General features: G+C 40.8%; 2 protein-coding genes across 6 annotated transcripts in view; one reads left to right on the plus strand and one right to left on the minus strand.

Annotated features, from left to right (window-relative positions):
* The first annotated feature begins 1,642 nt into the window (after window positions 1–1,642).
* On the plus strand, window positions 1,643–15,682 carry LOC123775139 (retinol dehydrogenase 11). Its single transcript, XM_045770051.2, has 6 exons — window positions 1,643–1,832; window positions 6,435–6,590; window positions 8,475–8,710; window positions 10,100–10,263; window positions 12,314–12,453; window positions 15,043–15,682. The coding sequence occupies exons 1-6, from the start codon at window positions 1,659–1,661 to the stop codon at window positions 15,526–15,528; spliced, it is 1,356 nt and encodes a 451-aa protein (XP_045626007.2). The 5' UTR covers window positions 1,643–1,658; the 3' UTR covers window positions 15,529–15,682.
* Window positions 15,683–18,315: 2,633 nt separating this feature from the next.
* LOC123775138 (uncharacterized) overlaps window positions 18,316–25,072 on the minus strand; it is a 78,066-nt gene continuing 71,309 nt past the window's right edge. For all 5 annotated transcript variants that reach the window (XM_069319178.1, XM_045770046.2, XM_045770045.2 and 2 more), the window contains one exon: window positions 18,316–24,965. In XM_069319178.1, coding sequence (XP_069175279.1) covers window positions 24,831–24,965 — 135 coding nt within the window. In that variant the 3' untranslated portion in view covers window positions 18,316–24,830. The remainder of the gene's footprint in view (window positions 24,966–25,072) is intronic.

Here is a 25,072-nt window from a genome sequence, read left to right on the forward strand (position 1 = left end):
ATTTAAAATTTCAATCGCTTGCGAGATTTTTAGTCATAAATTTACAAACCTTTTGCATCTCTAATTGTTTGGAATATTATCTTACATTAATTTAGTAAGCCTATGAATTGTATGCAGCAGTTAGTTTTGTAGTGTAGTTCATTTATTATGCACCCCATACCCAACTTGGGGCGGTAGTGGAAAGGGCAACAGGCACATAATAGGCTCAGGGATTGAACCACACAATTCATTTAGCTAAGCAAGTTACAGTCTTGATGAGCTAGTTACAAAATTCAATGCACATCGTCACATGAACACTGGGCTCGAGACCGAGTACACTTTCTAAACTAAGCAACTGACATATGTGGAGAGCTACTGTCATAATTTATATACCATCTAGGTATAGATTTGACCTCTGCGAGCCTGAAAGCCCTACTGCTGCCAGCTTCCTCAACTGTATGAATTCCTGCTTCCTCATACCCTTAATCACTAAACCTACTAGAATCACTGATAGTACTGCCACAGCTCTTGATCACATCTGGACCAACATAACCTCTCCGCTTACTTCAGGGCTAATCATCGATAGCACTACAGACCATTACCCCACATTTCTCCTAACTAACATCAACACACCACCTCTTGAGACAAGGGAGATAAGCTTTAGGCTGCACAATGAAACTGCCATAGGCAATTTTATAGCTGCTGCTGCTAATGTCAACTGGGAGTCCGAATTAGGTACCATAGGGAACATCAACCTAGCAGTGCAATCTTTTCTTCAAAAAACTCTCAGCCTTTATAACACCCACTGTTCTATGCTAACGAAACAAGTCACAACTAAAAAGGCTAAACAATCCTTGGCTTACAAAGGGGATACTTAAATCCATTAATAAAAAACATGACTTTGAGAAGAAGTCAGTCAGAAGTCGGAGAAGTTTAAGTCTCCGTGGTGTAGTGGTAAGACACTCGCCTGGCGTTCCGCGAGCGCTATGTCATGGGTTCGTACCCTGGCCGGAGAGGATTTACTGGGCGCAAATCCTTAACTGTAGCCTCTGTTTAACGCAAAATATATTCTTGTGCTGTACCCAGTGTGTGCTAGTGCAGGCTAATACGGGGATATTATATGAGCTTATAGCTAGTTTGTGATCTACACTCTGTAATCTTTCATATAGAATAGGGTAGCAGAACATTGCTGTGTATACCTAGGCTTGTCAATAAAAAAGTACATTATTGTGAAAGTTATTTGAATCTCAATATAAGAAACAGTTGTATTATTGATGATGGCCCTATTGTGAAGGTCACCAACATGACTTACCCATATATACTATATACTCTTCTATATATAATATATAAATACATAATAATCGTTACATATATTAGACAACATCCATAAATAATATACAAAGAGAAAAAAAGCAACATAAAAGTAGCTTACATGATCCGTAATTAATATTTTTCTTCTTGTTACCTAGCAGGTTGGCTGCCAGACATCTGTATCCGAATCCCTTGATCGCTCCCACACGCACACTATAATCATTAAATAAGTTAAATGCATTCAATTAGTAAAGATCATGTTTTAATTAAAACATTGTATATTTGATGTAAATTAGGAGTTTGCATGATAATGAGAGCGTGATGTGAGTGTGTTAAGGCAGAGGTTCACTAGAGAAGGTTTAGAACAAATGCATGTTTGGTCAGGTGTGGGTCGGGACTCACGACTGTGGGTTCCTATAGTGGCCTGGACCATGGGCGTTGTGGGCGTGCTGGTGGGTGTGGGCTTTGCCCTCTACCTCATTACCAAGTACAGGCAAAGAAGATGGGGAAAATGTAAGAGTATGCGTCGCCTAGAGGGCAAGGTCAGTAATGTTCTCAGAGATTATTTACCTGGGGGCCAATACACTAGTGACCTCAATAAGGACAGGAATCCGGAGGCTTGTCAAAGGTTACACCCCCATCCCCCCTCCTTTACCCCCGCATTTATCATGATTTTTCAAGCTGGATTTTGAAGGTCAGAGTTTGGGCATTTATGGTTTTGCCATTACCGCTTCCATGGGTTTATAACTATGGGTGCAAAAGCATCTCCTGTTTTCTGTCCTACATTGTGGCTTGTTGAGCATGAAACTGTTGTTCCTTGTTTGTTACATCTGACCTTTTGAAGACGTTTTCTGGATCTTTCAAATTGTTCAGTACAGTGGTACAGTACCTCCACTTAAGAATTTAATCCGTTCCCAGAGACGGGTCGTAACTCGAAATGACTTTTCCCATAAGAAATAATGTAAATTGAATTAATCCGTTCCACACCCCAAAAATATTAACTTAAAAATACATTTTATACCAAATACCACTCTTTGTACTAGCTACAATAGAGTATGTATATCTTGCCTTTATTGAGGACTCTTGTTGGCATATGGATGACAGTGAGGACGAGAGGTGTTACTGTTGGGAAGGGGAGTCCCATTATAACATCAGACAGTGATGACTTCTCTGGGGTACTCTCTCTCCTACGTTTTGCCTGCATACCACTAGGACCTGGTTGTGGCTCACTGCTTCCTTGTCTTACTAAGAATCTATCTAAAGACACTTGTTTTCCCCTACATTTTAACACTTGTCTGTAGTGAGACATCACATTGTCATTCAAAAGGTCAATGCAACGGCCTGCTACAGCTTTATCTGGGCGAGTTTTTCAACAAAACTTTGCAGTTCTTCCCATACTTCACACATTTTTTTTCATAAGGAAGGGACATCCTCTACTGCCTCCACTCACATTTTCTTAGGTTGAACCTTACCTCTGACTTTCTTGGGACCCATAGGGTGATATATAATAATTACTTTTATGTTCAAAAACCTCAAAAGCAGAAAAACAATGAAATTCTTTACAAAGAATTAAAGCGCAATTGTCACTTGGCGGGATACACTGGTAAACTGAAGCGTGCCACGCTCTTGGTTGCCCCATATGTGTATCAACAAAGTCATAAGTCGAGGCTAAGGTCATAAGGCGAGTCAAATTTTCCAACGAAATTGGGGTCATAACTCGAAAAATTCATAAGTAGGGGGGTATTCGTAAGTCCAGGTTCCACTGTATTTTAAAAGTTTCAACATGAGCAGCTGTCATGCCTAGTTTGTAGTGTTGTTAGCCCTGTGGCCCTCAACCATTTTTGGTATGAGAGTTGACTTAGCTCTGGAATGATTTTTGTTGCCCAGTGTTAAACTTTCTCCAAAGCAGCTATATCTCTCTAAAGATGAGGTCTCCATGCCTGGATGGAGACTTCATCTTCAGGGGGGGGGGGTGCACACCAGAGACTTATACAGTTGAATAACTACCTCGTTTTCTTTAACCCTTAGACCATGCAATACATACATATGCGATTTGACATAAAATAATTTAACATAAGTTTTTAAAACTTGCACAAACACTTTCCAATTTTTTTGCATAATCAACTAGGCAAATGCTCCAACTTTGTCTAAATGATCACAGCATAACTTGAAAAACAAGAGAATGAAAATTAATTTTAAAATTGAATACAGTATTGAAAACTTCAGATTTTCAATTCAGAATAAAAAATATGAACTACAGTATCACCAATTGTTCATTTAATGTTGTTATTCTCTCAGAATAGCATATGATCTTAATTTGTTTAGTATGATATTGTAAAATCATATGATACTGTAAAAAAAAATCATCAATAAGGCATTTGAAATATGCAGCAATTTAGACCAAAAAAAATTATAACTCCAAATGTATAAAGTTTATGAAAAATCCATTCTGAAGGGATTGTAGAACAGACAGCTGAGCACACATTGTCAAATTAGTGAGAATTGGTCAAAAACTGGAATTTTAAAAGCCACTCAAAGATGAAACTCTAGTTTCAAAGATAATTGAAGTTGAAGTTATCAACAATGAATAAAGGTAGTTTTAATTCGTTAATTTAATTGTATGTTTCAATAAACATTGTTTGGCATTCGTACTCAAATATGTGAAAGTTGTAGGTAATTTGTGTGTTGAAATGAAGTCAAGAAAAAATAACCCCAAAAAACACAAAATATAGGGATAATTATAATAATTATAATGATTTAGGGGATATATTTAGGGTATACTTTATATAAGTGAAAAAGCCCTAATATGGTCTCTAATCATCAAAACAACCAAAAGAAATAAAGAAAATAGAGTTCAAAATCAGAGAAAAAATCAGCCAAAAAAATTAAAAGTCCCAAGTTTTGAGAGTTGTGACTGATTTATTTGTTGACCAATTTCATTCTATCTTCACATAGTTAGGGAAATATATGCATTCTCCAGGATAGTTACAACAAAATCAGATAATAAACAAAAGGAGAAAAAAACTAAAATCTTAAAAAAAAAATTTCCCCTAGAAAATATTTTTGGACATTGATGAAAGTAACATATATTAACATTGGACAATGTATTTATATGATATGTAACAAAATAGAGCATATTAACATAGTTATTCATTATTATTTGTGTTATGTATTACTCAGCAATGATATAAAGGCACCAACTATATATCCACTTTGTGGACACTTCTTACTACTATTCTTCTTCTTTGAGCGTCGGACAGGTGCTTGCATCTCTTTATTACTGCATAATCCTTCAGTTCCTGTTATTAGGTCTCCTTGTCAACAAAATGTTCTTAATTTTTTAAAATTCGTCTAAAATCAATTTCTGAAAATATTTTGATGAAAGTTTCACGACACTGAAGCCAATAAGTTGGTGATTTGTTAAACATTTTTAAGTAATTTTTACATAATTTGAATATTTTTCGCTACCAGGCCCCCAATATGGGCGGTAATATGCGCGGTCTAAGGTATGCTTGATTATTGCTAGGGATTGGAAAGCTTTTTGTACTAAAGTTCCCATGTCATATAAATTGCCACCCACACTTCTGTGGAAATAAATATTCCACGGAATGTTTATAGTGCCATGGCCTCACATGCATGGGATCCGCGGTTCGAGACCCCATACAGTGCAGATGAATGGAATGAGCTCCCACTTGTTGTGCAACTTTCAGTGAATGATGGATTCTGAATCCAACGTCCTTTTCTTCATCAATCTGTTGCAAGATAATGCTAATTTGGTAGTTATGATGTGGATTGTTATGCCCCACATGCAAGGTCTTGCATTTTTCAATACAGTATTAGAAAGCATTTGGGTTTTTAAAGGGCAATGTCAGTACTGGGGTCAGGGCCTCAGAGGGCACAGTCAGTACTGGAGTCTGGGCTTCAGAAGGCAGAGTCAGTACTGGAGTCTGGGCTTCAGAAGGCACAGTCAGTACTGGGGTCAAGGCTTCAGAGGGCAAGGCCCGTACTGGAGTCAGGGCTTCAGAGGGCACAGTCAGTACTGGAGTCAGGGCTTCAGAGGGCACAGTCAGTACTGGAGTCAGGGCTTCAGAGGGCATAGTCAGTACTGGAGTCAGGGCTTCAGAGGGCACAGTCAGTACTGGGGTCAGAGTTAGTACTGGGATCGGGGCTTCAAATAGCAAGGTCAGGACTAATATTCCATGGGTAGCAAGCACCACTTACTGTAGTTGAATTGAGAGAAGCAAGTAATGGACCCAACAGAGACTACAGGTGGCGGGCTGATGACACCAGGTGGAAGAGTGAGGGGACAGGCTGCCGAAGACCAAAGGTGATCTGAGCTGCCATCTAGTGGTAATCAGCACATCACAATCAGGGTATTTACCCCTCAGCAACAATAGTTTGCCTTGTTTACCTAAGGGTACTTTAATATTTTCAAGCAATCATTAGTATTATTGCAACTGTGCTTTCTGATGGGTTTTCTAAGTTTTGTGATAGATCTCTGATCCCCTGCTCACGAGCCAGTGAGCCAGATTCTGGTCCTGGCCCCTGGTAGGTGATGGGTGGGTCTCAGAGGCCCTCTTAGAAATACAGTAGCAACTATACATCTCATGATCATGTGCCATTGCAGATTTCTTAGAAATGTATTTAAAATTCTCTACTTCTGACATAATCAGACCACATCTTGCTAGATGTTTACATACTGCACTGTTCTGTTGACAAACTTAGTATAACAAGCATGTCTAAGCTCTTTTATTTTATTGTTTCGATAAATGTGCCCCTCCCACCATTTTTTATTGTTGAATCCCTTATTTTTGTGGGTAGCATGAGGTCTGGCTTGAAATGTCTAGTTGTGGACTGGAATATACTGTGCTGTCATTTTAATAATAATTTAATAATTCATTTTGTCAGAGATAGGAAGCTTGTGTATATATGTACAGTACTTTAGTCTTGTATCGAGGTCCTCCCAAAATCAAACATCTGACTTTTCCCAGGATGCAACCTACAACATTTGCCTAACTCCTAAGTACAGTATCTATTTACTGCCATGTGAATATAGGCATGAGGTGAAAGGAAATTTACCCAACCATTTATATTATTTGCATTTAATTGGTAATACATGTACAGTAGTGATTTAATTTTTGCAGATTGTAGTGATCACAGGTGCTAATTCGGGCATTGGCAAGGAGACAGCAAGGGACTTGGCTAGCCGAGGAGCAATTGTTGTCTTGGCCTGCAGGAACCGCCAAGCCGCTCTGGAGGCTGTCCGTGACATACGCACAACCACAGGTGATGGAGATCTGGTTAGTGAATTATAGTAATGTACAGTAGTTTTAAAATTCATTAGGTAAAGTTAACTTTCACAGATTGAAAATATTTGTTATAGTGCTTTTTATATCATTACATAACTATACTATATTATTGTACTGTACTGTATATTTATAGGTATATGTTGTATAGTGCAGTAAGTTTAATGTTCTGGTATATGGTTAGCAGATGACGCAGTTTTGCTGGATAACTTTTATGTCTGACGCTCATATAGAATGAGCCATCGATGTGATCCTAGACTCGGATGCTCAGACCCAGATGCTTCATAGCCAGAACAAGGTGGTGGTAGGGGGGAGGGGAACTAGAAGTAGGGTGAACCAACCCTGCAGGTAGGAGGAAGAGATGTGGACTTAACCCAGGTGCAGTTCACCAACACCTCCAATTCTGGGTACCTAAACACCAAAGGGGCCAACACCGGGGCATCAAAATAAGAATAATGGTGTTCAAGCCTAAGATGGGAAGACCGAGTCTGTAAAGCAGCAGCTGCCTGAGAAACGTCCAAATTAGATGCAGGTTCAGGGAAAATGGAAACCCAATGCCAGCACATGTCACAGGACTATGGTTCGAACATGTCTCTGCCCCAGGTAGCATCGTGGAGGCAGATAGAATGAGCATTACCCAATAGAAGAATCGACAAGCACCATTCAAACTAGCACATAGAGACTGCAGACTCGAGGGATTGATCCATCACAAGCAACACGGAATACCCACAGAGGAATTAAAAAGTCCTGAAGGTAGTTAACCAAGAAGCACACCTAGGCACTAAGCATGCTCGCCTGAAGAACAGACAATGAATAAGAAAGATAGGAGAGCACTCTGTCTAAAGACCAGGACGGCTCAGGTGGCGTGTGAGCAGGCCGGAGGTGAAACAACGCCAAGTTGCTTCACCTCCAACCGGAAGGACCGCCAGGACAAATCATACTGCTGCTGAGAGGAAGCCCGCAGGTGGAAAACCAGCAAGGAAGCCACCTGATCACCATACCATATCCAAATATCTGCCTGTATCCAAATATCACTGATATTTGGATACAGGCAGCATCCGCATTGCATGCTAGGTTTAGGTTTCTGCAACACTCTAAGTTGGTTGTCCACCCAGATTCCCTAAGGCTGCCATGTTTTGGTTAGGTGTTGTTCGCCCTTCCTTATTCCCCCCTCCCCCAATCCCTGTTCCCGGCTCCAAACGTCTAAGGGTTTTGGGGTCAGGGCAGGGTTTAGTTGATGAGACTCGGGCGGCTGCCCCATTCAGGTTGGAGATGGAGTCATTTGAGTGTCTACAAGAGTGTCTTCCACCTGAGTGTCTACAAGTTCATATAAGGTTATGTCATTATGGCATGGTAACCAAACTTTTACTATAATAAATCCTGCTAAATGTGAGAAATGGCCAATATTATATTTTGGCCACAACAGGATACAAAGGGTTAAAATGCTCCAGCGTCATAAGAGTACTCAAGAAACAATCACAGTGACAAAGGAATGCTGATGCCTAAAAACCAGCTGACAAAAAGCATACACAGTTGCATAAAGCTGTCATAATGATGCAAGTCTCTGGGGGCAGGTGACACTTGTAGGTTTGGTTCTGAAAACCTCTTGGCCAAGAATGGACCAGACATGTGCACTCCCTCCCCATCTCCTCACATGTCAGACCAGACATGTGCATGGTGCACTCCCTCCCCATCTCCAGGCATGTCAGAGAGAGACACGCACCTGTCACTAATAGTAAATGTGCTCTGATTTTCATTGAGTGATGCCAGATCTGTGCACTAATTACCTTTATTGATGCAATTTGCCATCATACAATCTACTAAATGATAATATTTTCCCTATACTGTATTGTAGTTGTTGCTTGTCCATAACTGCAGATTGTTATGGAACTTGATCTTGGCGACCTGGCGTCTGTCAGAACATTCTCGTCAAATTTACTTGAAAAATTCAACAAAATTGACATCCTGATCAACAATGCTGGAGTGTTTGTTCCACCTGAGGAGCGAAGGAAAACCAAGGATGGTTTTGAAATCCATCTGGGAGTGAACCATCTGGGTCACTTTCTTCTCGCGCATCTGCTTCTCCCTCGCATTCAGAGTACGCCCAGTTCTCGGTATGTTTTGAGCATTGTATGAAATTGTATTAAAGAACTGCATTCTTTAACACGTAGGTTTTTAACACTGTTTGCAGGAAGGCGTAATTACTTTCAAAATAATTAACAAATGCAACATCGTAAGATCAGAAAGTAGCAAGTTTCACACTTTTCTGTAATTTTTGAGTGTCAATCATGCACTTACTGTTAGTGTAGATACAATAATCGAGCTGATTAAGGACTTCAGTCTTCCATGTCAGGGGATGATACCTCAGGCTACCATGTCAAAGGACTCCTCAAGACTACTTTGTCAGGGGACTCCTTAACCATTAAATGTCATCACTGACCTCTTTCTTTTAAATATCCCGCAAACACAACTAGGTGAATACTCAGAACACTATGAATGCCACTTCTTTTTCTAAATTTCTCAAACCATCCCCTGCTCGCCTTAAACTCTCTTGCATTTGCATCACTCGTTCCACTTTTTCTTTAAAAAGTCTTCATGTAATTTTCTTGCCTTTTCACAAATGATGGCCTCTGAAACTCTATCACCTGCTAATTCTTTGCTGTGTATCCAAATTAATAATAACTGTTCAACATCCTCAAGTGTTTGTGTTCTATGTTTCGTGATTATTGATACGCCTTTTGCCACTTTAGCACTCATAATGTCCTTTTTCTTAGCCAGTATGGTGGATATTGTTGACTGAGATTTGTTGTATTGCCTAGCTAGTTCAACAACACGCACACCATCTTCATATTTACGAATGATCTCTTGTTTCTGCTCTATGGTCATCTTTACATGGGTTTTTGTATGTTGAGCCTTACCACTGACTTTCCTGGGACTCATGGTGTGATATATAATAATTACTTTAATGTTCAAAATGCAAAAATCACCACAAAAGCAGAATTTCTTATAGGCGCGATCGTCACTAAGCGGACAGCTGTAGTAAACTGAGGCAGGTTGGCCGTGTGACCGGGAACCACAGGCTCGGTCGACCCAAACGTGTACCAACAAATATCGTTAGTTGAGTCGCATTTTTCGATGAAATTTACATCGTAACTCAAAATTATCGTAAGTCGAGGTGCCACTGTATCTGAAAAACTTTCTGGAAATCTTTATAGAGTTCTTCACACAATTTATGTGGCCTCGTCCTCTTTTGTGTAGCCTGATCATTTACTGACATCTTCCGCCTCATGTGGCTATACATTTTGAGATCTTTACAGTCGTGTCTTATATTGTCCCATGTTTGTGTATGTGTACTAGTTTATATCCATACACTTGGCTCTCTTGGTCATGCAAGAATAACTCTTAATTTTAATTTATATTGTGATTATAAATTACTATACTGAGATTGAGTTTATCTATATTTACAAATAAATGCCCAGTAATTACCTTATTCACTTTCTTAGGATCATCATTGTGTCATCATCTCTGTATAGACATGGAAGAATTGACTTTGACAACCTAGATGCTGACAAAGGCTGGGATGTGAAGATCCGACCCAATGTCTTATACAGCAACTCCAAACTAGCCAATATCTTCCACAGTCAAGAGCTTGCTAGAAGACTGCAAGGTAAATCTTCCTATTGCCTTATTCTGTTTTTTATTACAATCTGTATTTTACCTTTTTGTCATGATTGTGGTAGTAAAGTCTCATGCTGCAGGTCTACCTAGTGTTCATTTATGGAATCAGTATTTCCATGGGCTGGTCTCTGACCAGGTTTCCTGGTTGGTGATCTGGTTGGTGACCAGGCCACTAGACATCACTGTTTGCAGTCTGACATGTGAATCACAGCCCAGTTGATCAGGTATCCTTTAAGGTGCTTATCAAGTCCTCTTTTGAACACTGAGAGTTGTCGGGCACTTATGTATAGAGGGAAGGCGTTTCAGTATACCTATTGCACCTCTGCTTTTCATATGCAATATAGCACTTTGTGCCATGCCTTCTGGTCTCATAGTCTCCTAATGAGTTATTACCATAGAACCAGTCCCTCTAATATTTTCCAAGTAAATTATTATGTATCGTTCTTGCCTGTGCTCCCGAGAATACACTTTGAGAAATTTTAAATATTCACAATATTTTAGATGATTTATTGAAGGGATACAGGCTGTAAAAGCTCTCTGTATGTTCTCCAGATGAAGTCAGCAATTTTTCCAGCTTTGAATGGGGCTGTTAGTGTAAAACAATATTCTACCCCCAGATCACTAGTGTCTTAAAAAGTATCATCATTGGTATGCCTGCTTGTCGTGTAAATACTACTACTGACAGTAGTATGCTAATAATGGTACTACTGCCTATCCACCCATGCTGTGATACTACTCCAGCCTGTCCACCCATCCTGTGATACTACTCCAGCCTGTCCACCCATCCTGTGATACTACTCCAGCATGTCCACCCATCCTATGATACTACTCCAGCCTGTCCACCCATCCTGTGATACTACTCCAGCCTGTCTACCCATCCTGTGATACTACTTCAGCCTGTCCACCCATCCTGTGATACTACTACTCAAACCTGTCCACCCATCCTGTGATACTACTCCAGCCTGTCCACCCATCCTGTTATACTACTCCAGCCTGTCCACCCATCCTGTGATACTACTCAAACCTGCCCACCCATCCTGTTATACTACTCCAGCCTGTCCACCCATCCTGTGATACTACTCAAACCTGCCCACCCATCCTGTGATACTACTCAAACCTGCCCACCCATCCTGTGATACTACTCAAACCTGCCCACCCATCCTGTTATACTACTCCAGCCTGTCCACCCATCCTGTGATACTACTCAAACCTGCCCACCCATCCTGTGATACTACTCAAACCTGCCCACCCATCCTGTGATACTACTCAAACCTGCCCACCCATCCTGTGATATTACTCCAGCCTGTCCACCCATCCTGTGATACTACTCAAACCTGCCCACCCATACTGTGATACTAGTCCAGCCTGCCCACCCATCTTGTGAACCTACTCAAACCTGCCCACCCATCCTGTGAACCTACTCAAACCTGCCCACCCATCCTGTGAACCTACTCAAACCTGCCTACCCATACTGCGATACTACTCCTTGCCTAGGACTTGGCACAACTATCTTCCTTGCAAGGCCAGTATGGTGACCACTGCACTGCATATTGCATGTCCTCAGACAGGCTTTAGAGAGAGACAGAACAGCATGTTGTAGGGAGACAAAATAACAGGTTTTATGGAAACAGAACAGTGTACCTCAGACAGGTTTAGCTAACCATAAAACAACTGAGACAGAACAGACCCCAGGCAGGTTTTAGGTATCTGTAGAACAATAGAAAGATGGAACAATAGACCTCAGACAGGGTTTTAGGTACCTGTAGAACAACAGACCTCAGACAGATTTTATGTACTTTTAGAACAACAAAGACAGACTAACAGACCTCAGACAGGTTTTAGGGAGGTGTAAAATAACCGAGACAGAACAACAAACCTCAGGGAGGTTTTAGGGAAGTGTAAAACAGGTATAGAAAAACAGAATTAAAGTACGTTTTAGGGTCATTAAACAAGAGTCTTGAGATAATGTTTAAGGAGGTTTAGGAAACACTAACATGCTGGCAATGCACCATTTATAAAATGTCTATAACTTGTGGCAGGCAGTGGCACAGGAGTGTTTGTGCTGTGTCCCGGATTTGTGTACACAGGCCTCATGCGTTATGTTGTTGCCAACTTTAGCTGGATCAAGAAGCTCTGCTTTACTCCCATTATCCTCATTTACATGAGGAATGCAAACCAGGTGAGATTTGCGAGTTGTGTACTTGTCGTGTAGACTGCGTGAAGGAAAACAGAATGCTGTGGGTTCTTGTATTTTATTGTAGAATATGGTAATGCTGTTGCTGATGTTATAACACTTGCCTATTTTAGTTTATATAAGAGGTACAGTATAGAGAACTGATATAGTTGCTGGTAAAATAGTCATTTACATTGGTTTGTGTGTGATACTGGATTATTTGCATGCTCAGAAGAAACTAATGAATTAAGTGAAATTGGCTACACCTAATAGGTTATCATGGGGATATAAGAGTAAGAGTGAGGAATGAGAATGGGGCAGATTTTGTGAGAAATACTGGAGTGGCAGGCAGTTAGTTACCTGTGACATTGTTCTTGGGTAGACCTCTTAATTAAATGATTTAATTCGCGTTCACTGTAACAGTACACAAAAAAGTACGACCGAAGTGATAGGGAGCAGAAGTGGTCAGATCAGTAGAGTCACAACCAAATTATGCCAGGTTTGATTCCCACATTAGGACAAGACATTTGGGCAATGTTTCCTTTCACCTGATGCCTCTATTCAATTAGCAGTAAATAAGTACCTGTTAGTTAAGCAACTGTTGTGGGTTGCATCCTCAAGAAGTTGACATAGGGCATCTCAATTACCCTAAGAGGCTTCCTGTTGCCAACAAACAGAAAACAGAGCAGTACCATTGGTGAGAGAGTTAAGGAGGTCGTGGAAGCCAAGTTCGTCCAAGCTATGGTACTCAAGTTGTGTTGAATTGGCCTCTTTCACAATTATGATGAAGTAATGAAAATATTTTATTCTTTGGATTAGATATACAGTACTGTATAGATCAAGAGTTGAAGCCCAGCTTGTATTACCTGGAATATGCTCCTCATTTTATGGTAGTGTGGTTGCTGTAGACTGACTGTGGAGTAGGGAAGGTAGTGTGGCTGCTGTAGACTGACTGTGGAGTAGGGAAGGTAGTGTGGCTGCTGTAGACTGACTGTGGAGTAGGGAAGGTAGTGTGGCTGCTGTAGACTGACTGTGGAGTAGGGAAGGTAGTGTGGCTGCTGTAGACTGTGACTGTGGAGTAGGGAAGGTAGTGTGGCTGATGTAGACTGTGACTGGAGTAGGGAAGGTAGTGTGGCTGATGTAGACTGTGACTGTGGAGTAGGGAAGGTAGTGTGGCTGCTGTAGACTGTGACTGTGGAGTAGGGAAGGTAGTGTGGCTGCTGTAGACTGACTGTGGAGTAGGGAAGGTAGTGTGGCTGCTGTAGACTGTGAAGTAGGGAAGGTAGTGTGGCTGCTGTAGACCGAGACTGTGGAGTAGGGAAGGTAGTGTGGCTGCTGTAGACCGAGACTGTGGAGTAGGGAAGGTAGTGTGGCTGCTGTAGACTGACTGTGGAGTAGGGAAGGTAGTGTGGCTGCTGTAGACTGTGGAGTAGGGAAGGTAGTGTGGCTGCTGTAGACCGAGACTGTGGAGTAGGGAAGGTAGTGTGGCTGCTGTAGACCGAGACTGTGGAGTAGGGAAGGTAGTGTGGCTGCTGTAGACCGAGACTGTGGAGTAGGGAAAGTAGTGTGGCTGCTGTAGACTGTGACTGGAGTAGGGAAGGTAGTGTGGCTGCTGTAGACTGTGACTGTGGAGTAGGGAAAGTAGTGTGGCTGCTGTAGACTGTGACTGTGGAGTAGGGAAGGTAGTGTGGCTGCTGTAGACTGTGACTGTGGAGTAGGGAAAGTAGTGTGGCTGCTGTAGACTGTGACTGTGGAGTAGGGAAGGTAGTGTGGCTGCTGTAGACTGTGACTGGAGTAGGGAAGGTAGTGTGGCTGCTGTAGACTGTGACTGTGGAGTAGGGAAAGTAGTGTGGCTGCTGTAGACTGTGACTGTGGAGTAGGGAAGGTAGTGTGGCTGCTGTAGACTGTGACTGGAGTAGGGAAGGTAGTGTGGCTGCTGTAGACTGTGACTGTGGAGTAGGGAAAGTAGTGTGGCTGCTGTAGACTGTGACTGTGGAGTAGGGAAGGTAGTGTGGCTGCTGTAGACTGTGACTGTGGAGTAGGGAAGGTAGTGTGGCTGCTGTAGACTGTGACTGTGGAGTAGGGAAGGTAGTGTGGCTGCTGTAGACTGTGACTGTGGAGTAGGGAAGGTAGTGTGGCTGCTGTAGACTGTGACTGTGGAGTAGGGAAGGTAGTGTGGCTGCTGTAGACTGTGACTGGAGTAGGGAAGGTAGTGTGGCTGCTGTAGACTGTGACTGTGGAGTAGGGAAAGTAGTGTGGCTGCTGTAGACTGTGACTGTGGAGTAGGGAAGGTAGTGTGGCTGCTGCTGTAGACTGTGACTGTGGAGTAGGGAAGGTAGTGTGGCTGCTGTAGACTGTGACTGTGGAGTAGGGAAAGTAGTCATAACAAACCACTTATCAACTTGCATAACTTTTGTTGTCAAACATGTTGGCTAAATTACATTAGATTATTTTGGGACAGTATATTTTCTTGACAAGAAATATATTTATTTTGGTGACAAACATGTCAACTTCCAAGCTCTGAATATGAATAAATGTATAATGTACATAATTTGTATATGGTATTTAGTATATGTATAAAATCCTCTTCATCAGGGAGCCCAGACCACAATTCATTGTGCCATATCTGAAGAGTTGGATGGTGTAGAATGGGGATTCCTACGTGAGTGCAAGATAGACACATTGGAGAAAATTGCTGAAGATTGTGAGACGGCCACCAAGCTCTGGGATGTGTCAATGTCTCTTGTTGGGGAGAGGGTGGCAGGGATGGCCACTGTTGGTGAGAGGAAAGAGGCGGTTTTGGAAGAGCAAAGAGCCTCCTTGGAGGAAAGAGAGGCATATGTAGACAGGGATGAAAGAGAGCTAGTTGAAGATGAGGGAATAACAATGGAAGAAGAGGAGGAGGAGGAGCATGAAGCTGTGGTAGAAGATAAAGAGGAATTGCCAGAAGAAGAACTGTCTTTAGATGAAGAAGAGCCATCTTCAGCTGATGATGATGATGAACTATTAGTGAACAGGTCACTTGATGAGGGAAAATCATTGTTACCACACCAACACTTGCAAGGTCATAAATCAAAATAATTAAAGAGGAATTTTGTAAATACCTGTACTGTAAGTTTTGTTGTTTTTCTTTAGTAACTATATCTGAACAATAGCCTACATATAAGTACTCTGTGCAGTTATTAACATGACTTTTGTAAATATTACACATTCAGAAGTATATAAAAAAGACTTATTTGTATATCCTTTATATTATTTGAAGGTTTTGTTGTAATGAAAAATATAATTATTTTGGCCAAACCACACTAGAAAGTGAAGGGACGACGATGTTTCGGTCCATCCTGGACCATTATCAAGTCGATTGTGATGAGGGAAGGAGGTGAAGGCAATAAATAGGCAAGAGAGAGGTGAGGAGAAGGAAATCTTAAGAGGAAAAAAGCAAGGCAAAAAATATGAAAGGTAAGGTGTAATAAAGGGTTAAGACTCATAAACCTGGTGTTCCTCTTCGTCCTATCATTTCTTCACTGGGCTCTGTCGGCTATCCTCTTGCTTCCCGACTCGCTAAACCTCTGATGCTATATCTTGGCACTTCTTCTCTTGCCCACCTTCGTCACTCTCAGGACTTCCTAGAAAGACTGCGCCTGCAGCCCTGTAAGATGCTTAGTCTTGATGTCAATTCTCTGTTCCTCACTCTCGCCTCTGTCGTACTTTGACTTTTACCCCTCCTGTAGTTCTTGTTCCTCTTCACCACCTTCCTCTTTCTGTCCGTTTGTCTCACTTACAAGATTCTCTTTCGGTTCGTATTACCAATGTTTCTCCTCGTATTGTTCTGTCCTTGCCCCCGTGGAGGGTCCCCCTTCCCAGATTTTGTACTTCCTTGATCTGCATCACTAAAGCTTTTACCCCTCCTACAGTTCTGAAATGCCTTTTCCTTGAGCACTTTTCTTCACACTCCCACTCCGTTTCCATCTTCACCGATGGGTCTAAGTCTGCTGACGGTGTGGGCTACTCTGTTGTTTTTCCTGACCACATTTATGTGTGTTGCCTTCCTCCGGAGGCTAGCATCTTCACAGCAGAACTTTATGCTTTTCTCTATGCTCTTCGTCTCCTGCTTTCTCGTTGTCAATCCTCCTTTGTGGTGGTAGTTGACTCTCGTAATGCCCTCATGGTTTTGGGGTTCTTTAATCCGATTCACCTGGTGGTCATTGAGATTCAACATTGACTGTTTCTTATCTCCAGTAAATTTAAGTCGGTAGAGTTTTGATGGGTTCCCAGCCATGTTGGTGACTCTTTTTAATGAGCGTGTGGATGCTGCCACTAAGGAAGCTATCCACACTTGTTCCATCTCCCGTAAAGGTATTCCTTATTCCGACTTTTACCCAGTTATTCATTCCTCCATCCTTGCCCATTGGCAGGGTTGTTGGTCTTCTGTTACTGGTAACAAACTGCATACTATTAAGAGTCGTGTGTCCCTGTGGCCGTCCTATCACTGTAACCGGCGGTGGGAAATGACTAGCTAGGTTACGTATTGACCATACATGTTTAATTCACGGTCATTTAATGGAGTGCTGCCCTGCTCCTTATTGTCCAAATTGCATTGTTCCTCTTATGGTCGTGCACATTCTTGTTGAATGTCCTGACTTCCAGGAGGAGCGTGTGTCTTGCTTTCTGACCATCCATCGCGGTCAATTGTCCCTCAATAGAATTCTTGGTGAATCGGATACTTTTGGTATCGTTCGCCTTATGCGTTTCTGTTCTCGTATTGGCATCCTTGGTGATATTTAGCACCTGATTACTCTGCACATTTAGTGGTGCTACATAGCCTTCCCAGTTTGGTGCCTTCCTTTGATAATTACTTACTTGAAGGTTAAGACCCAGAGCAGCCCAAGGGTTAAATGAGCATGCACACTCTGCCTCTGAGGATGCTATCTGCACTTGTCCAATCTCCCGTAAAGGTATTTCTTATTCTGACTTACCCAGTTATTTATTCCTCCATCTTTGCCCATTGGAAGGGTTTCTTTTACTGGTAACAAACTGCGTGCTCTTAAGAGTAGTCTTTCCCCGTGGCCTTCCTCTTACCACTGTACAGTAATTGGTGGTGGGAAACAGCTCTGGCCAGGTTACGTATTGGCCATACACGTTTTAACTCGCAGCCACGTAATGGAGCGCTGCCCTGCTCCTTATTGTCTCTCTTACAGCCATGCATATCCTAACTTTCAGAACGAGCCTTTAACTTGCTTCCCGACTGTTCCTCGTGGTCACTTGTCCCTCGATAGAATTCTTGGTGAATCGGATACCTTTAATGTCGTTCGCCTTATGAGTTTTTCTCATATTGGCATCCTTAGTGACATTTAGTGCCCTATGATTACTCTGCACATTTGGTGGTGCTACATAGCCTTCCCAACTTGGTGCCTTCTTTTGATAATTAATTACTTTAACCCCTGTAGTGCGCTTACCGCGATCTCATTTGAGATGTGCTAAAAAATTTATAATTTAGCAATACATGTATTTTGAAGTTATTATTATTATTATTATTATTATTATTTTTTCACTTGGTGATATTTTAATTAAGTCATTGAATTTGGCAATACTATATTTTGAAGTACAGTACTTCATGATTTTAAACGTTTTTGGTTAATATTAATAATTCTTTAACCTCTGCATCATGAAGTTGTCACATGAAATAGGTAAGTAGTGCAGGGGTTAATCCTTTACTTGTATTGTTAAATATCTGAAGTGTGAATTATTCTGTGAAGTGCTTTGATCATTCAAAATGAAGAAAGCTAGTTTTGAGAAAAGCTGGATCATCATCAGTTGAATCATATAGAATACATATCATTCATAAATAGGGGGAATAATTGCTCCATGGAATAGTTCGTGGCCTTTGTTTTTAGGACGAGTTGCATACACAACCACTGCTCACCAGCATTTAAAATAAAATGGTGTCATTTATTTAACCAGTTACTGACTCCCATCATTCAGTTTAGCCTTTACACAAGCTCAAATTGTCCACGATGTAACTCGGTGCATCAATACAGTAAAACAAATATTATGAATCTGGAGACCATTGTCAACTTGTCGTAGCTTAAGCGTCATGTTTGTCCGTGGAATGTAAGACTGAGTGTCTATTATTAAGGCATCAACACTGCCTGTACATTATCACAAAACCTGCAATAACTTTTATCATTGTTAACATCACAGATGAACATTTTATACCTTACAGGAGCATCTAATTCTAGCAGTTTATTCTTAGTGATATAAATCTGAATAAGAATTAGGTGGATCATTGCACTTGCATGTTTAACCTATACTGAATTCCTAAACTCTGTAAACAAAACAAAAAGTAAACATAAATCGATGTTAAATTAATTTACTTATATGAAGTAACACGTAGAACAGCATCAGAGGTTGTACTTATTTGAGGAGGAGAACACGTTAATACAATTGTAAACATTATTACTTGGTATCAGCACTAAGGCTGACTCCTGGTCCCTTCAATATCAGTATCAAGACTGCTCATGGTTTCTCCAGTGTCAGCACCTTGCCTGACTTCTGGTCATACCATTGTTCCAGTGTCAGTATCAAGTCCGATGCCCATTTAATACAAGAAAGTTAATACTTCTAGTTTACATTTGAGTATCATTTGATTGAACTTAAGTGTCCAGCATCGTAACACTTGATGACTCTAGTCCAAGAGTCCTTCCTTCAGTCCTCACTCTACACTGGCTCTCTGTCCTAACACTCTACACTGGCTCTCTTAGTACTCACACTCTACACTGGCTCTCTCAGTACTCACTTTACACTGCCTCTGTCCTCACAACACACTGGCTCTCTGTCCTCACACTCTACACAGGCCTTTTGTAGCTTATAACACTGTAGCCGATAACAAGAACCTTTCTAACAAAGAGATGCCATACCAGTGATGATACTTTTTATGACACTAGTGCTCTCTAGAGTGGAACATTGTTTCACACTAACAACCCCATTCAAAACTGGACAAATTGCTAACTTGGAAAGTGTGCAAAGATCTTTTACTGCTAGAATCCACTCAATAAAACATCTAAATTATTGGAATCACTTAAAATTTAAATATCTGTATTTCCTAGAGTGCAGACAGGAGAGATGCATAATAATTTACATTTGGAAAATACTAGGACTGGTTCCAAATCTGCACATACAAATAATACCACATGAGACCAGAAGGCATGGCAAAGTGCAATAGGTATGCTGAGAGAGCGCTATCAACATCAAAGGCCCAAGACTTTTCAGCACACTCCCTACACACAATGGGCATAACTGGCTGACCTCTCATCTTTGAGAACTTGGTAAACACATTTAAAGGATATCTGATCAACCAGGCTGTAATGCTGATTTTTGGCAGATTCAATCATTTGTTTACAACATTATGGTCTCTCTGAACCTGGCAGTGATCTGTACTAGTTTGCCAACTTTTTGGATGGTTTTCCGATGGGGTGGCAGTGTCACCTGCTCTCTGTGCCTCTGCGAGGGGGCCAGGTTTTTGCTCTAATCTCAGATAGGCCAAAAAGAACTCTGCAGCTGATGTGACCTAGCAGTTGGGAGCCATCTTGGCGAGATAGCTTCAGGAAGCCACCAGGGCTCATCCAGGATGTCATTTCATTACAGTCAGTGCTGGTTTTATGCATAATTATAGTGTTTGCATATGATGACATCAGTTTGGAGGCATTTCTAAAGTGTTTGCATTTGTTGATACATCAGTCAGTGCATAATTCTATAGTGTTTGTATGTATTGTTGATACATCATTCTCTGCATAGTTCTACATTGTTTGCGTGTGTTGTTGACATGTTACTCTTGGCATTTACCACATGCATTTTTTGCACTCTTAATTCAAAACCTGTTCTTGTAGTCATGATACTTTTTCAATATATCAGTCTTTGTACTGTACTTCACACTTGAGACTTCTTTTCACTCATTAAATTTGACAATTTCTAATCTACACACTTCACACATCAGTTTTCACATTTGGCACACTCCAGTCATACTTTATTCTGCCCAATCTCAACTGTTGATATATGTTTCTTAATACTTTACAATCAACTCTTCACTCTTTAAACTTGACACTCTTTGAGCTTTCACACACAGACATGTTGATGTGTACAGCGTCTAGTCCCTAGCACCCGGCTACAGCCATAAACAATGAGACCAGAGCATATGGCGGACAATTTACCAGGCACATTGTTATGGTACACACTAATTTATACACATCCATCATTAAGGAGGTTAATACATCTCAACATCTTACTGTCTAGAGTACAACAAAAAAAGTCTAGTACATTATGAAAGAAAATATATACGGGGTATAGCCTCTTTGCCATCTCCACATTGAATGTTCCAAATACCACACAACAAAACCTGCAAAGCAAGCTTTTGCTCTACATTTGGTATGCACACACATGCCTAATCTTTACTGCATTAATTTATAATTTTTAAGTTTGCTCATAAAGAAAAATCTTTGTCATACAATTTTGTCAGACAATTTGATAACCCTGTCTCAGGACATTATCAAGGCGGGTACTTCATTAGCAATATTGCAGTCTTATGTGGAATAATGTTATATATTATTAATAATTATTCATAATAAAGAAATTATTGACAACCTGCATTTTAAAGAAATAAAAACTTCTGAAACATAAATGGAAAGAACTTTTTAAAGGAGCAGCAGGTACCTTGTGGGAGATCACATGAAGTAACAACAAAACCAATGGCTGGCAAACAGCCTCAATATTCTTTTGAGGCTCAGCTTATCTTCATGTGTTAAAATACTTGATATTTGAAAAGAAAAAATTCCAGTAAAAAGGTTAAAGGCTCCATATTTCTGCAGTACTGCAATACATTTCTAGCCAGTGGAGGCAAGATAATTTTGAATCCACCAAGATACATGAACCTCTGCTGTGCATAGTAAATGTGGGCTGAAATGATTCAACAAATGGAGAAAGAACTTAACAACACGCAGGTACACGTTTGATGAGGCAAAGTCGTCGTTAAACTGTGCCTCAAGGTGGGGAAGGGGGGGAAGGGGTCACACAACAAGCATCAGGGCCTCGGCAACACCAACAAAGAAATGCTGCAATTTTCAAATGACATTCGTGAGGCATGGGCATCATTTTCAGCTAGAACTCGCTTTGAATGTATCTGTGATTCATATATTTTGCATTTTTGTGCTTAATATTGGGAAGGTAATAAGCTCTACAGTTGTAATTGTCAGCAGGGAAATAATTTCCAATGCATCATGATACTCTCCTTCATGAAGTCACTATTAAAACTGTCACTGCAGCACTAATGATATTTTTAACATAACATTGGTAAGATTTGTTAACAGCACTTGTAAAATATTTTAACAGCACCAGTAAGATTTTTTAACAGCAACAATAAGAATTTTATAGCAGCACTATTTGATATTAACAGCACTAATAAAATTTGTTTAACAATACAGTAACAATAAGATTATTTTAAAAATAGCTCTAGTGCAATGTTTAACATAGTTCTAGTAAGATTTGTAACAAAACTAACATTTTTTAATATCACTTTAAGAGTTTTAAGTCAGTACTAGTAAGACTTTGTAAGGTAGCTCATTCAGCTGCACTCTTAAGGTATGATTTGCCATATTCACTGAACACTCATGCATTTAGGAAGGATAACAATTTGGTACTGGAGCCACATGGAACTTTCCATGAAGTCCCTACAGGGTTTGTAGGTGTGAGAATGTCACTAAGGGGATTCAGACTTGCAGCTTCTGAAGAACGAATTGCATGTTTGTGGCTGCTGTTTATTTTTTGTAGTTCCCTATGTTTTTGAGAAATATCTTGGGAAGCAGTTGAATGAGATCTCTCAAAAGTCGAGCATTGAATTATAAGAAAAGCACTTCTCTGAACGAATCCCTAGAGGATTCAGTTGAATCCCAGGTTGTATTGCATTTATCATATCATGGTGTAGTTGTCCAAGGTGTGTGCTTGGGAGTACCTAGAGCATGGGTTCCAATCCTCCTCATGACTCCCATTGATTTTCTCATTGATACATCATGTTAATGTGATTTCTTTGTACAGTGGATCATTTGGCTGCTCTCAATCCTACCCATCTTACCGCTCCTCACTGTATTCAGAGTTGTTCCTGTGTCAAAGAGATATGCGAGGTTGGTTGGGTGATGGGGCCGAGAAGTGTGTGAGTATATCCAAGCAAGCCAACAAGTAATTTGCTAGGGTGCTCCCTTGGTAGTCACCTGTGATATAAAGGGAGGAATCCAAAGGGTTTTTAATTTTATGAAAGAATGTTCTGTGAGCTATCAGCCTTTCTGAACGAGATAGATTTATTATCCAGTGGCTCCTTGGAACTTTTATTACCCTGCAAGGATAGTTTGATGCCTGTGGCATCAATATCTACCTACCTTGACCCTGTGGTCGTCTTTGACTAGGTCTCCCGGTGGTGGTCTGGTCAACCAAGTTGTTAAATGCTGCTGCTCACAGTCTGATATGTGAATTGCAGCCCAGTTGGTCTGGTATCCTTTGGAGGTGTTTATCTAGTTTTTTTTTTTACACCATAAGTGTAGCTAATAATTCACCTTATGTAAAGATGGAGTGCTTAAAAGTTTTGGGCCCTTAATGTTGATAGAATTCTCTCTAAGCAGGGTTATTTTGCATTTCCTGCTGTGCCTCCTGCTTGACTGTGCATCATCCTGTCCAGTCGACACAGTGTATCTTACCTTAGCGAGTACCCAAATGATCAGTTCAAATAGGTGCGTCTTATATATATATTGCAAATTTAAAGTTTTGACTTTTTATCGTGATGCTGTATTCAATTTTAAAATGGCAATAATAAGATATTAAACATAGCACTAGCACAGTCTTCACCACAGCACAAGTAAGATCAATTACACAGCAAGAATAGTCTTCAACAGAGCATTAATAAGCTCTTAATACAGCATTAAAATTACCACCATAGACCTGGGAAATTCTTAAAAAAGCAGTTATAAAATAAACATAGCATTTGGAAAAATTTTTGCATTGTTCAAACATAAGAACACAAAGGATGAAATCTATGACTGGATTTTATCATGAATGTTTTCAATGTTTTTACAAAGTACCAAAGCAATAATGTTATAAGCAAGGATGTTCAGCATGGCACTTACTATGACCAGTAGTGGCCAAGTGGCAGAGTTTTCAATATAACGGAATACAGTTTTCATCACAGCACCTTTAAAAGATTTGTTGACACTGCATACAATTAACATTACAGAATCTTTATAAGTCCTTAGAATAATGCTTATTATAAAGTTCAGACTCATTTTTGCACACCTTTGGAATACTTCTTTTTTCTCATTAGAAATGGCTAACAGCTACACTTGAGGTGTACTCCTTAGGTCAACAGCACTAAATAGGTAAGATGCACTACGTTAATACATCTTGCCTATTGCACAGGTAATTGTGCTATTCAAGGTCACTGGGATGGAAAGAAGGATGAGGGGATGCAGCACACCATATCCGACACCCCGTCTGCTCATATTACAAGCTCATCCACTTGAGTTTCAAATAGTGTGTTGCTTGTTTTGGTGTAATAACAATACACACTTTTTTTGTATTGAAGATCTCATCCTAACAAACCCTTCATGAAATATTTGATAAATTGTCATGTTAGGCTACTATATTTTATCTAACAGTTATGATCAGCAGTAAGATTTCCAGGAACCAAATAGTCACGTTTCCCAGCACATCTTGCAGTAACCCAGCTGCCACACACCCCAGCACATCTTGCAGTAACCCAGCTGCCACACACCCCAGCACATCTTGCAGTAACCCAGCTGCCACACACCCCAGCACATCTTGCAGTAACCCAGCTGCCACACACCCCAGCACATCTTGCTGTAACCCAGCTGCCACACACCCCAGCACATCTTGCTGTAACCCAGCTGCCACACACCCCAGCACATCTTGCAGTAACCCAGCTGCCACACACCCCAGCACATCTTGCAGTAATCCAGCTGCCACACACCCCAGCACATCTTGCAGTAATCCAGCTGCCACACACCCCAGCACATCTTGCAGTAATCCAGCTGCCACACACCCCAGCACATCTTGCAGTAATCCAGCTGCCACACACCCCAGCACATCTTGCAGTAATCCAGCTGCCACACACCCCAGCACATCTTGCAGTAATCCAGCTGCCACACACCCCAGCACATCTTGCAGTAATCCAGCTGCCACACACCCCAGCACATCTTGCTGTAACCTGGCTGGACATTCCAATGTTGGCTAGCATAAGGTGACTTTGCTCGAGGGTCAACACAGCAGTTTTAGTGCCATCAGATAACATGGTTTGCTAACAAATGTTCACTTATGACTTAGTTAAGGTTTCACATAACTATGTAATCCTTATAGCCTTTAAGAGCCTTTAAGCCCTTCTTCAATGCTTTGACTAGGTCCATCGGCTGAACGAGAATGGAGATATCTCGTCCGACTGCATTCAAACGATCAGCAATTTCCATGTGCTGCAAAGATTATTATGATTAATGTTGGGTAATGATCTTGATAAAAGTATTATTGGAATCACAACAATAAAAAAATTCTAAAATTATAATTACAGTATATACAGTAT

This window comes from Procambarus clarkii, chromosome 92 (genome assembly GCF_040958095.1).
Source record: "Procambarus clarkii isolate CNS0578487 chromosome 92, FALCON_Pclarkii_2.0, whole genome shotgun sequence".
NCBI classification, from domain to species: domain Eukaryota; kingdom Metazoa; phylum Arthropoda; class Malacostraca; order Decapoda; family Cambaridae; genus Procambarus; species Procambarus clarkii.